Raw genomic sequence first — 13,636 nt, forward strand, 5'->3', positions numbered from 1 at the left:
TTCGATTGTTGAGCCCATTTAGTTATACCGACATGAACAGATACTAGGAAAAAGCGGGCTGCTTATGTACGGGTCTTGCTATGTCTAGGGGCCTTATTGGACCTATTGAGCAAGATTCCGCCTTTCCCAGATGGGCTTGAGTTGGTATCATCTGTCAATATACAACAATTTGTACAATTTTATACATTTGCCAAATAAAAATAATATCAAGAATGACAGTGATAATTACAACATGTACCCTTCGATTAAGTACATACTGTACACTCCTCTTTGAGTGAGTTGGGACGTGTGAAGATACTCCCCACTCTCCCTCAGGCGTTGAATTGTTTTCTTTATCTGAATTGTATTAAAAAATAATATAAAATGTGACTACATAAAAAATAAAAAAAACATTAAAATGTACAACTAAATCATATACGACAAGAATCATTTTTGTGAAAGTAAGGATTTATGGGTGGACAATTATTATAGTTTTTGGCATAAAAAGTTTTTGAAAATAAAAATTCGTTAGTAAAAATTTGAAGATTTGGGTAACTTCACTTGAAATACAGTTTTAATACTTCAAATTAGTTTTTTTTTTCCAAGATCACTATTTTCTTCCCTACTTTTCAAGTTTAATTTAAAATTAGTTATTCGTTTAGCAAACAATTTGAAACATCTTAATTTGTAAGTCAAATCAACAAACAAGGCTAGGTACTTCTCTTCAAATACTTGCGCTTGTAAATCTAGGCCCAAAAGGGTAGTCTTTCCTTGGTAAATAGCGTCTTGAAGTGAAGCGAAGAGTCTTGAGGCACGGATCTAAGTCGTTTCGATATAAGATTTTATCTTGTTTCTATTTTATTTATTATTCTTGATCCGGAAGTAACCTTTTCCTTTCCTTGGGCAGTACCTCCCATTGCTATAGCTATAAGCTATGACAGCTCCAGCTCGCAACCACAGGGGCCCGCCCCGCGAGGCCAGAGTTGCAATTCATAGGCAAATTCAACATTCGAAATCTATGAGTTTATAATTTTAGCTATTTTAAATTACTAAACTCTAAATCAATAATTTGAATTATCAAATAAATTTAAGATAAATATACTAACCATACCCCCAAAGATGTACATCCGCCCCTGCCTTGCGTCCCTAGTCGATTATTCCATGATCTAGTACTTAAGATCATAATTATCACTTTTATTTTCTTCAGATTTTGTGTCTGAGTCAAAAACATGTCACCCAAATTGAAAGGAACTAGTATTAAAAATGATGACAAGAAAATCCAAGAAGTAGAAACCAAAAAACCTCCGCCATCAGTGGGGTGAAGAGAAATCGAGGTCAGAAGGCTCAGCATAGGATTCTAGTACTAATAAATTGAGGGCAGAGAAAGTTGTTCCAATAGCACGTAAGCACGTGACCCAAGTGGGCCCATCAAAGTAAAATGGCGGGGTTAACAACAGATTCAAATAAGCATTAGTTTCGCAAATCCCTAGGTCATCCCGCCCCCAAAAACACCTTTCCCTCCAATCTACTCCTCCCATTTTGCTAGGGTTTTTGCTTCTCTCTTTCAGGTTCCTAATTTCTTACTCTCCTTTTTCTTTTATTTGTTTTCGTGTGTATTTTTTTTTTTCTTCTAAATTTATTGTAATTGTCCTGGAGGTTCAATTTTTACTCTCGTTGTTTCTGAATTTGGTTTTAGTTGCATCTTTTATCGAATATACAGATTGTAAATGTTGCATTGCCTGAATTGTGTGGTTTAGCTGTTAATTCTAGTTTCATATATTTTTGCCGCTTCATGTGAATTTAGGTTGCATTTGGTATTTTGTAAAATCATTTTCTCTATCAGTTTCATGTTTGGCTTGCTATTAAACAAGGCAACGTATAATTGTACAAAGCGGGAGATATGGTGTAAAGATAGCTTATGCTGATAATTTTTAATGTTTAAGTATTGATTGAAAAGACCTATATGGATACTTTGAGGTATTTTTAAATAAAAAATGACTTCTTGCAATAAATAATTGAAGTCTGTTTACCCTTTTATTTATAGTGGACTGTATTTTCTTTGTAGAAAACATTATAAACTATTCAATTCCAAGGGTAACTAAGCACTGATTAATCATTTCTTCAGGAAACATTTAAATAGCTCTGAAGGTATGAATATTTTCCTGTTTTTGATAAGTTGTTTTTTTTTTTTTTGTTCTTTTCACTTTTTCAGGTTAACATGGGAAGAAATCAAGGTTAGATTTATTCGTAAATGTGATACACAAGTGTGGGAGTAAAGTGAAAACCTTGAGGGTAGAGGAGATCCCTTTACCTAATTGCCTGCCAAGTAGAGAAAATAAAAGGAGAATAATGGGGAAAGTATCTCCTAAAGACGGGCAATCCAAGACTCCAAAGCAGAAAAGGCGGTCGAAGAGTACAAGAAGCAAGTATCTGAGACCAGGTGCTCTTGCACAGCTTCGGAACACCAAGGTTTCCGCTGCTAAATGTTGTACTGATCTTTGGAAGAAAAGAGTGGCTGTAAGGAATGCAGATGATGCTAATGATGAAGTTGTGCTTCCAAATGATGTTAATGATGAGAGTCCCATATTTCTAACTCCTATGAAATTTCCTTTGGGTGCTGTGACTTCACCCATGGATTTAGCCAAGCAGAATAATTTGCAAATGACACCAAAGACACCCGGAGCTGTAGAAGGCATGTTGGAGTCGAGGCTTGAGTCACTTCCATTGGATTTGTTGGTATAGAATCTGCCCTTTCTTTTTCTCTCACCTAATAACTGTTCAAACTCTGTTCATTAACAGCCTTGTAAGTATCAATTTTGCCTGATATGCGTTTCCTTAATGTAAATGTTGAGAGTCTTGTTTCACTTTAGGTGGAGAATAAGAAAAGTTATTGGCAATTTTTGAAAACGCAAGAGGGGGTTTGATGTGCTGCTTTTGAAATTATTGGTTGATTTAAAGTGTCACAGTTGAACCAATCTGAATTCGCTTGATTATGTTCAATCTCTAAACAGGAAGATTATGTCTATGGGTTTGAAGAAGCTTAACAGTAAGCAATAAAATGCGGAAAGTAAAATTGACTAGTGGTTCGACAATCCTGTATTCAGTCCTCTTGAGATACAAGGGTGTTCTATTTGAGTTCTTTTGATCATGAGTTTGATACAATTTATAGTGATTTTCACTCATCACCGATGTTTCGGAGGTTGATTTTCACTTGCTGACCAATAACAAAATTGCATGTTGGTTTTCACACTCGCAGACCAACAATGAGATGCCACATAACTCTGAGTTTTTCAACTCACTACAATATAAGGAGGTCACTATCTCTTTTCTTGTACAGGGAATGATTTTCGTTTTTAGATGTCTTCAGGGAGCTGTGTTTCTTTGTGAACCTTTTGGTTGCCTTTTAAAGTTTAGATTTCAGAGACCGTTTATCGGCAATTAATCTTGGAGCATGTTTCCAGGAACAAATGTTTCTGGGATTTACAGCTATTTCAGAAATTTCTTTGCCCCCTTGCAGAATCCTTGAGCTTTCCTTCCCAGTTATGAGACATGAGCCCTTAGTCTTAAGGAATCTCCTTGATTGCAAACCCTTAAAGTGAGTTCTTCCCTTTGCATGGAAGATTCTGACCCACAGATTGTGCCCTAATTTGTATGCTTCTTCCAGCATCTGTTTCCCTTCCATACTGATTTCCTCTTCCTCAATCTTTTAGGTGGTGCCAACCAAGTAGTTTTCTCAGTAGTGCAGGAAAGTTCTTGTCAATTATATAATCCTTACTTTGAATAAGTATGTACTCCTTACCCTATTGTCATCGTTGAAGTCTCATTTGGGTTAACAATCTTTTGTTGTTCTTTTGTCAAGTTTTCAGTTGCTTGTTGACATTTGGAAATCCAATTTCTCATGGTTCTTTCTTGATCTGATTAATTTAATCTAAACACCTGTATGGATGGAAGCTCCTTAACTGTCTCATCCTATTACAACGTATAAGTTGCATTTCTATTTTGAATTCCTCTATTTGCATGATTCATGTCATCAGTTCTTCGTAGTTTGAAGCTATTGTGAAGGTCACTACCTCTCCAAGTAGATCTTTTGGTTCCTTTTTCGTCACATCTCCTCCCAGTTTCCTTGTTAGCATCACCTGATACCTGGCTACTTACTCGAATATTAACATTGTAAAAGTTGAAATTCTCGAATAAAGGAAGGCAAAAAAGAGAGAAATAGGCTGTAAGGACTAACTAACTGATAGGCTGTAATATCTGAATGGAGAATGTTATGACCTACATTTACAAGGACTAGGGGAGTATTGTGTAATAGGACAATTGGTGTGTGTATTTATTGTTTATATATGTGTTTATTGAAATACAGATAGTATGGTATCTAACATTTGAGAAAAATTATCCACACTAACCCTTCTGTCACTGACAGAATCCAATTCCTGCTGTTTATTGGCCACATGAGTTAAATCCCCTTGGGGTGATTTAGGAAACATAGTTGTTTAAAGAGCTATTTCTGTTTTAAGTCATCTAAGTGTCTTGAATGATCAGCTAATAGTTTTTATATATCTTCTTAAGGTTAACATACTTTGCCACCTGCAACATGACCAACTTAAAGCAGTTTTCCACGTCTCTCAGAAGATCAGGAAGGCAGTGAGTCATTCTCTCTCTTTCTCCCTCCATTTTTGTCTTTTAAGCCACACAAGAAGCTCTGATGTTTATTTGCTGGTGAAAACGGGACAGGTAATTCTGGCGAGACAACTCCATTTCAATTATACTACTCCATATAAAATACGGCAAGACATGTCAGGAACCATGACTCCTCTCCCCACGGATCACTGGCCTTTTGCAAGGTAATACATGTGGCCATCCTTTAGATGGTTAAGGAATTTATGTGTTAAATTGTCTAATATGGCTGCCACTTTGCAGCAAAGGGGATGGAAAAGGTGCATGTGTTCACAGCCCTCGTACTCCTCAGGCTCCTAAGCATGGTCCAAAGCCCCCATCTCGTCTCAAGTTCATAGAGATGGAGCAAATTGCAACTGCCCTTTTCCAGGAATCTGCCTTTCCTTCAAGGTGTTTGGTGCCATCTGTTATACCAAAGCCCCTTTGCAAGTCCTTGGGTTCTAATAGAGTTCTATTTTACGAGGATGAACTATGCCAGGCTGTTTCTCAGAATAGACTTCGTTAGTTTCAGGTTTAGTTTCTAATATCCTAATGTGTATAATAGGAATCCTGGTAGTAATACAGCCATGATGGAGAGTTATGGTGTTTGAAGATAGCAATAGGTTATAAAGGTTTGAAGGTTGTGATGCGAATATTACATTTGTTCTGGTCTTGTGTACAGTCCTATATAATTTCCTTGTATTAGGTTTTGGAGTGACAATGTGTGTTGCTTTTATCTGTAACAATGAAGTGAAAGGAATATGTTTTAGAGGATTTGATTGTGAGGATGATACTGATACTTTTTACAACAGAATTTCAAGCGACACTGCATAAAATTAACACACTAAACCTGGTGAATTTACAAAACGAGGTCAAGATCTTCAGAGAGTAATGTCTTGGCAATTTCATAGTTGCTCTAGAAATTCCTATAACACAATTTTTAATCCCCAACAAGCAGTGCTGGCATGCAATGATAATTGTATTCTCTAGACAGTGCCCTCTTAAATTGTAATAAAACTATTCACCTATAAGCCTTGAGCAAACTTTCTCCATTCGGAAGCCGAAGTACTTTCTTTGTTGATTCACATTCATCTTTAGACCGTTACCTTAACCTTTGCTCAATAATATATTCATTTCTTCGTATAATCGCATTAAAGGTCATTTTTTAAGAGGCAAAATAGGAAGCAATGATTACGAATAAAATGAGCTTAAGGGAGATATGAGGGAGGCTACGTTCCAAAACAGAACTTCAGTGAAAATAAAGATAACTCTCTTGTCAAGGATCTATCACATAAACTTGGTGCCTTTGATTGGTATCAATATATTAGCTTGTCCGTGAATACATGCACAGTGGAACTATAAGGGTTGCCAATTGCCATACATATCTGAAACTTCGTCTGCATAATAACCATTCTGCTGTTTATGCTTTCGTTCTTTGATTGGAAAATGTGTTGGAAATCACACTACACCAGAGGCGCGAGCAAAAATATCTCATTTTTGAGTTCAAGGCAAGCTAGAAGATTAACTACATCTCAATCAGGCCACTGACATATTTGTAGGCCATCTTGGTCTACATTAGTCCGTAATTTATCACAAAAGACAATATTTAACAGGATAGCTTTCACACATTAATCCTGAATCTTATTCCATTTCCAATCACCTTTTCCTTTCCCCTCCTTCATAATGTAATTCCTGTTTGTTCCTCCATAGACAAATTCTTCTATGGTTCCACAAAGATAGGAGTAGTGTCAACACAAGAGGATAAGGTGGAAATAAAAAAAACAATATATAGCAACTATTCAAAATGACGAAAACTGATTGATTTGCACAATGAACTGAACAAGTTAGTGAATCACTTTTGCAAGTACTTCCCTACATGAAGCACGTACTGTACATGCACACAGCAGACAAAAAGTTCATAGATCTATAAATCTACATTATTGGGAGACCAACACAAACACCAATAAATACAGATCTTGATACCCTTAAAAAACAATCATATAAAGTTGGAAGGAACATTGTGGTGGATTCTAATCAATCCCTGCATATTAGGAATATTGCAGAACAAACCACACCAACCCTGCCTGTCAATGAGCACTAACAAGGAATGGCTGCTGGCAGACGCTGCACTCTATCGTTTCTGATCCAGAAGCTGGGACTTCAACCTGCAAACTTAACTGCATTAGATACCGCCTAATGGAATTTGCCGGGTTAATACTATAAAAAGTTTCAGCAATAGGTAGAAAGAAAACGCAGTCTGCATTTCATAGTTCACCACACCCATATAATATGAAAATGCAAATTTCACCACTCTTTTTTTTTTTATGACATGGGAACCCGCAGCCGCTATCTTTTAGGTGCGCCTCTCTTTACATCTCTTTTCATTTGTTCAAAAGCTCTAAAAGATTTTGCCTCACGTTTTATTCTATATTTTAGGTCCCAGAAACTTATTCCATCATTTAACAGTATAAAATCTGCTAATCTCAGCAGCAGTCCTTTCTTTGTTCCTTTTCCCCTCCTTTTGGCCAACTGTTGAAACTAGTAAATTTTATGTCTGAAAAGACGAATTACTTTCTTAGGACCTAGACACAACAGGACAACATGAGCCCACCTTAGAAAATTATAGCAGATGCAGATCAAAGAATTTTGAAACGGAACTATTTTCGTTCAATGGAATAGAGCAATAACCAATCCTCTAGGTTCAACCATAAAACAAACAGGGAAAAGGTTTCTCGCTTATAGTACTAAACCTGCAAATGGACTGTGCAAGTTGGACATGCAACCTCTCTCATCCTCCTGGATCCTTCGGATGTATGACCTGAAAATATTAGATATGTTCAGTTCAGGGAAAGAAAAATCACCAAATTGCAGCCGCCTTAGAAACTTTGAACGCCAATTCCAGACAGCAATCCATTACAAAACTATGTTATTTGAATTGAACAAGAAAATGTCTCGGCAATGCTAATACCTATTGATGTCTTCCGCTTTTTGTCCATCTCCTCCTGTCGATGAAATTCAGTCAGAGATATTCACACTTAATGCATAAGATGCAACCACCAAAGATAACTTTAAAATAACCATCAGCCATAAGATGCAACTCTAAACAGAAGCTATATAAACACAAAAACTCATGATTCTGCTTGCTCATATTTTATATCCCTTTTTTTCTAATTAAGCTGTCCAAAAATAGTTATCCTTCTACAACCTCAAAAACTGCTGATGCAATAGTGCTACTATGAGTTGTCAAACTACCGTTTCAATGACCTATCTTTAAAAAAAAAAAAAAAAAAAAAAAAAAAAAGGGATTGGCTCAGCAAAAACAAATAATGATGGAAACTTCGAAGTACATATCCACCTGGAGTTTTTTTGCAAGGTCTACATGACTTGGCAATGCAGCAACTCTGACCGCAGCTTTAGAATTGCTGAGCCTTTGAGTTACCTCAGCCTGCAAAATGTGAAGCAATATTAAGAACATTAGAAACATTTCGAGCTCAGTACATCTTGTGAAGGTACTGCTTAAAAGTTCTTATGGCCAATAAAAATAAAGAATACAAAAAAATACAGAAGATCAACATGTTGAGCATTGATAAGCCCAATAAAAGGATGTAAACATTGAAAAGCATCGTCGAAAGAGTGGCAAAGCTTTTGATAGTACAATAAACATCAGATATCAAGATTGTGGAAATTCATAAAAAGGCTGAAAGGTTTAATGCCTCATTTTTTTAAGAATAGCACATATACACCTGACACTAGACATCATATTAGTGTCGCTTCAGATATGGGCCACTCAGTCCCGAGTGAAAGACCTTAACAACTTGCTCAGCAATCATGTTAAGGCTGAGGGAAGAAGAATGAGCATGAATGAACATAATTGGGAATAGTATGGCGACCTCCAACCAAGCTTGATAGTCGGAAGACGAGTTTTTTTTCTGCAAAAGAGGACTTCTTCGATGGCAATCCCATTCAGGCTTCCCAGAAACAGAACCCAAATACTTGATACTGATTAGTCATTTACGAGCTCATTCCACCAAAATATGAGGAAATAAAGAATAGTTACCGCAGAGAACTATTTGAAAAAAAAAAACAAGATCCAATTCTATGTGCTAGAAAAGAGTTTTTAAGATAAAAATAACAAAGACAGTTAGAGAAAGTCAGAGGTGAAGATATCATATGTTATTTTGATCCAGGCATACCATGCATCGGTCACAAACTCGAACTGGTTGGGCATCTTCATCTGCAGTCAAAGCAGTTCTACCTTGAGTACATTTGTCACAGAAAATATCCCCGCAATTTCTGCAGTGGTGCTGTAACAGATTTATAGGAGTATGAGTTGAAAATTCGAACAGGCATTACAAGATGCAAATGAGACATTTAAACCAACTAAACTATTAGAATAAATGCTTACCCTTCGTACAAAAGCACCAAAGTCTGTCCCACAAGCAGTGCACTTGCGAACTGCTTCATCAGGAACCTATATGAGAAAAAACGAAGCTAAGAAAAATAGACGAGTTGCCAACTTCACATCCTTGCCCAAGTTTCATTCAGAAGAAATAGAAGAAAATGCTACAAGGAGTAAGGAAATAAATAGTCGTTAGATTATATCTAACCCAGTGATCTTTCTCTTCATTAAGTGGCCTCATCAACTTCATCCAATCAAAACCTTTCTTCTTCTCAGCAGCCGACTCAGATCCCTTGATTGCATCTGAAGGCATACTACTCTCGCCCATTTCTTTGACCTGAACACCATTATACCAGCCTGAGTACATGCTTATGACTAGTTTGAGAAGAAATATTAAAATAATGAACTCCCAATATACGGTTGATAGCAAAGAAAGGATCATTAAAAACCAATTTCAGGGTCTCAAAATCATAATTGTATCTCAATCCTAAGCCAACAAGATTAGAACACCAACAAAAATAAACAGAAAAATCGTTAAACCTTTTAAGCTTAATGTTTGGGTATAATGGTTGTTTGGTAAAAGGCTATGAATCAACTGAGACTATTTTAAAATATCAGTGATGAGGGCAAGTGGTTACCAGCATTATATATTTAGTTATAATTGAATTCTTCTGATTGAAACCCTGGTGGTTATCTTTTCTATTGTCATGGATGAGAAAAATTAGATTTCTGCGTATGTACAGAGTAAACCTCCATAGCTCATCTAATTCAACATGTCATATCGTCAAAGCATTCCCAAGAAGGGGGGAAAACATTCATCCACGTTTTAGGATGACAATGGGCCAGGGGTGGAGTGTACCGTGGTAACATCCACCAACCGACCACTCATACAAACCCTCCACCTACATCCTCCATCTACAAATGGTATCATCACCGACCTCCTATTGGTGCTCATCACACATAAACATTTAATAAACTAATATAAAACTTGATACTTTGACATATCTGTATCTCCACAAAATCCGAAAAATCACACATTTCAAAAAAAATATCCCAGAACAAGAAAACTAACAGCTATGCTCACACAAAAAGGAAATTACAGTAATCTCTTGTCAATATGGATGTAAATATGTTACATGAACATGAAAGGATGGGTCATGTGGCTGCTTTCCCATATAACAAGGACACCATCTACCACCTACTGGTCTGACAGAGGCCTATGTATCTATTAGCCAAGTTGGTTTACATTTCCATCCCACATCAAACACTTCTATCTCTAGTAAGTGACAGAGAAGCGAGCGCTTCAAACGATGATGCACAACGTGATCCCTAAAAGAAGTGGTTAGCTCTTTGAATCCCAACTTCGAGGAGTTGAATCAGGGTCGGCGTGTATTGTATCCTAGATGCTGGATTAGTTATTTTAGTTGCATTTGATAAGGCTTTGGGGTCTCTGGGAAGATATGAACTAAAAAAGACATACACGGGGATGCAAACAGAATTTTAAATACTCATTACTTCACCTGAATACTTGCTGCTGTCACTGCATCAAGAATATTATTCGTGGTATAGCTATTTGATTTCAGCCTTATACGTTTAGCTTCAAAGTCGACCGAAGTTTTAGCCCAAAATGCAAATATATATGAATCCAACACCTGACATAAAAAATATAAGAAATTAACTTAATTTGCAAATAAATATGCCTACCAGAATTTATAAGCTCAACACAACAAACTTACCTCCCATCTTGTCACGTTCTCGAGTGAATATATCCTCTGAGTCCGGCTAGTCGCAGGATCAAGTATGCGAATCCCATCTAGACCAATCTGCAAACAAGATTCTTTCTCCGTCAAAACTCAAAAGATAACAAGTACTCCCTCCCTGTCCCAGTTTACATGGCACCCTTTCTTTTTTTAGTCTGTCCCAAAAAGACTGCCACCTTTCTATAACTAGAAACAACTTAATTTTAAAATTCCCTTTTACCTTAATGAAATGATATATAGCCACACAAATATCTAAGTTCTATTTTAGACATATTTCAAAAGTGTTCATTCCGTTCTTACACTTTGTGCCAAATCAAACGATGCCACATAAATTGCTACAGAGGGAGTAGGGATAATTGCCAAATAGTATTAAATCAACACCAATAAGCAGGCAAACTCAAAACTACAACACGCAAAGTTAAGCCTTTCTGCCTGATTCAAGATTCAAAGACATCAACAATGCTAAACCCGAACCTGACAGAGCACATCCATATCAGTCTGACCAATGCCTTCCGATAAAAGCTTGACACGAAACTTCAAAACACCACCTGTTACATCTTGTTGGTCCTCAATCTTTGGTGTTGCCTTCACAACTTTAGTAGGAGTATTCACAGGTCTTCCCTGCTGCTGCTCCCTCCCACTATTATCAACATTAATCGGTCTTCCATAATCATCAAACATCAAACCCGAACTCGACTGTGATCGATTTCCACTACTATACGACTCCTCTTTCTTCCCATTATACTTATAAACACCACCATCATACAACCCCTGATCACCACCATACGAACCATAATTCGCGTTATTCTCAAACGAATTACCATAATTAGTCCCTGTGGACGAATAAGGAGCTGACGAATTCAATGAATTATAACTAGGTGGATTTGGTGGAGCAAAATCATAATTCACAGGTGGTTGATTTTGATCATAGGGATAATAATTGGGCTGAGGAGCTTCAAGGTGAGGGAAACCGTAGGTAGATTGAGAGCTAGGGTTTGAAGGGAACGGAGCCGGTGGATTAGGGGCATGATCGGAATACGGCGGATATGTGGCGGCGTAATTGGAGTAATCGCCGGAAGCAACAGGCGGAGCGGAGGCGAATTGGCCGGGGACGGCGGCGGCCGGAGTGTAGGGTTGATCGGTAGGGTTAGGGTTCGGAAAGTGAGGCTGGTAATATTGGTAATAGGCAGAGCTAACGTCGCCGTGTTGCATTATCGGAGATTTTGGAATTTTGATCGGAGAAGAGAGATTTGGACGGTGTTGATTGGTTTTGAGGAGATTATATGTTATTTAAGGTTTGTTGATTATGTGATTATGGAGTTAAGATGAGGGATTTGGGTGTGGAAGAATGTAGAAGAAAACGAAAAGGTTTGTTTATGGAGGATGCTTTACCCGGATGAAGGAAATTGCGTTATCTTGGATTAGGATACAAATTTGAACGGGTAGAGAAACGGGTGATTTGCAAAAAATAGGATTATTTAACTTCGCTATTTTAGAGTCCGTTTGGATTAGCTGAAAAAAAATTATTTTTAAGCATAAGTGCTTAAAGTACTTTTTAAGTACTGAAAGCTATTTTATAAATAAACAGTTACATATTTAGATAAAAGTGCTTAAAGAATTTTTAGAAGTAAGGATAGTATTAGAATTAATAGAAAATATAAGAGATAAAAGCATAAAGTTGTTGGTCAAATCAAAATGATTTTTAAGCCAAAAAAATAAGTTGGGTTGAGCAACTTTTTAGTTTTGATTACTTTAAGCACTTTTTAACTTAATTTAAATTATTTTCTATCAAACACCCAAATAAGTTAAAAATAACTTATAAGCTAATTTGACCAACTTATAAGCCAATCAAAACGGCTCTCAATCTTTTTCCTATGTAAACGAATTTGTACGAAAATAATATTGTTAAGTCAGTAATTTTTACAAAGTTATATGTCTGGCGAAAAAATGTAAATTTATATTTTCACACTTTATGTCTGCAGGACGTTTATATTTTCACACTTTATGTCTGCAGGACGTATTTTTGGTACAATTTCTCTCAAAACAGACAAAACTTGTCTTGCTCATAATTTTTGTACAAAGGTATTCACAAGTTTATTTATACTAGTTTCTCAGTATCATTAAAACAAAGTTTAATGATACCAAGTCATGTTGTACTCTGACGTCGTAATAGTATCAATATCATTAAAACAAAGTTTTGGTTATATATATATACATGAAAATATAACGTATATATTTTGTGATTAATGATCAATGTGGATCATCGTATATTTACTTGTTTGTAGAGGTCAAGATGATTGATTTTTCCGTGAACATATACAGATGAACAATCAAAATTTAATTAGATACAATGGTATTGTTCGTAAAATCCATTTCAACTTCGCACTCAAGAGTAGTTGGGTTAACACAATCTAATTGGCTATTAATATAATAGCTCTTATAATTTTATCTTGTTAAAAGACACAGTGTTTTATTAAGTCAAATTCAGTTGTCATTTGTTTGCATTAACCCGAAATTGTCAAGAATCCCACATTGGCTATTCAGGGGATGTGTGGTCTCTTTAATATGGCTTGAGCAATCTTCACCTTTTGAGCTAGTTTTTGAGGTTGAGTTAGATCCAAAATCCATTATTTACATGGTATCAGCTTAGGACTCATCCCAATTGTCGGCCCCAAATTAAATTGCTCACACTTTAGATGTCTGGGCGTGAGGTGGGGTGTCAAGAGTCCCACATCGGCTATTCAAGATGTGAAATAGTGTAATAGTAGTAATATAAGATACGTATGTTTTACTTTTATATACTACCATTAATATTGTTGGTTGAGATAGACAATAATTTCAA

The 13,636-nt window shown here is 36.4% G+C and overlaps 2 protein-coding genes across 2 annotated transcripts; one reads left to right on the plus strand and one right to left on the minus strand.

Annotated features, from left to right (window-relative positions):
- The first annotated feature begins 1,487 nt into the window (after window positions 1–1,487).
- Window positions 1,488–5,409, plus strand: LOC132046412 (F-box protein At4g35930-like). Its single transcript, XM_059437037.1, has 5 exons — window positions 1,488–1,547; window positions 2,192–2,715; window positions 4,549–4,623; window positions 4,714–4,823; window positions 4,900–5,409. Exons 2-5 carry the CDS (start codon window positions 2,329–2,331, stop codon window positions 5,159–5,161), a joined length of 834 nt encoding a protein of 277 aa, XP_059293020.1. The 5' UTR covers window positions 1,488–1,547; window positions 2,192–2,328; the 3' UTR covers window positions 5,162–5,409.
- A 1,031-nt stretch (window positions 5,410–6,440) lies between these two features.
- Window positions 6,441–12,159, minus strand: LOC132046413 (protein FREE1-like). The gene is made up of 10 exons (XM_059437038.1): window positions 11,269–12,159; window positions 10,771–10,857; window positions 10,555–10,686; window positions 9,243–9,371; window positions 9,041–9,106; window positions 8,829–8,939; window positions 7,991–8,080; window positions 7,604–7,637; window positions 7,386–7,453; window positions 6,441–6,800 (listed from the first exon to the last, which is right to left on the minus strand). The coding sequence occupies exons 1-10, from the start codon at window positions 12,004–12,006 to the stop codon at window positions 6,723–6,725; spliced, it is 1,533 nt and encodes a 510-aa protein (XP_059293021.1). The 5' UTR covers window positions 12,007–12,159; the 3' UTR covers window positions 6,441–6,722.
- Between the last annotated feature and the right edge of the window lie 1,477 nt (window positions 12,160–13,636).

This window comes from Lycium ferocissimum, chromosome 2 (genome assembly GCF_029784015.1).
Source record: "Lycium ferocissimum isolate CSIRO_LF1 chromosome 2, AGI_CSIRO_Lferr_CH_V1, whole genome shotgun sequence".
In the NCBI taxonomy this organism is placed as follows: Eukaryota; Viridiplantae; Streptophyta; class Magnoliopsida; order Solanales; family Solanaceae; genus Lycium; species Lycium ferocissimum.

Bases quoted from the DNA above. Each gene is read 5' to 3' on its own strand.
- LOC132046412 (XM_059437037.1), top strand. From the start codon at position 2,329: ATGGGGAAAGTATCTCCTAAAGACGGGCAATCCAAGACTCCAAAGCAG. The intron at 2,716-4,548 runs GTATAGAATCTG...TATCTTCTTAAG, and splicing joins CACTTCCATTGGATTTGTTG to GTTAACATACTTTGCCACCT. The intron at 4,624-4,713 runs GTGAGTCATTCT...AAAACGGGACAG, and splicing joins CTCAGAAGATCAGGAAGGCA to GTAATTCTGGCGAGACAACT.
- LOC132046413 (XM_059437038.1), bottom strand. From the start codon at position 12,006: ATGCAACACGGCGACGTTAGCTCTGCCTATTACCAATATTACCAGCCT. The intron at 10,858-11,268 runs GTTCGGGTTTAG...TCTTGTTTGCAG, and splicing joins ATATGGATGTGCTCTGTCAG to ATTGGTCTAGATGGGATTCG. The intron at 7,454-7,603 runs GTATTAGCATTG...TAATATTTTCAG, and splicing joins AAAGCGGAAGACATCAATAG to GTCATACATCCGAAGGATCC.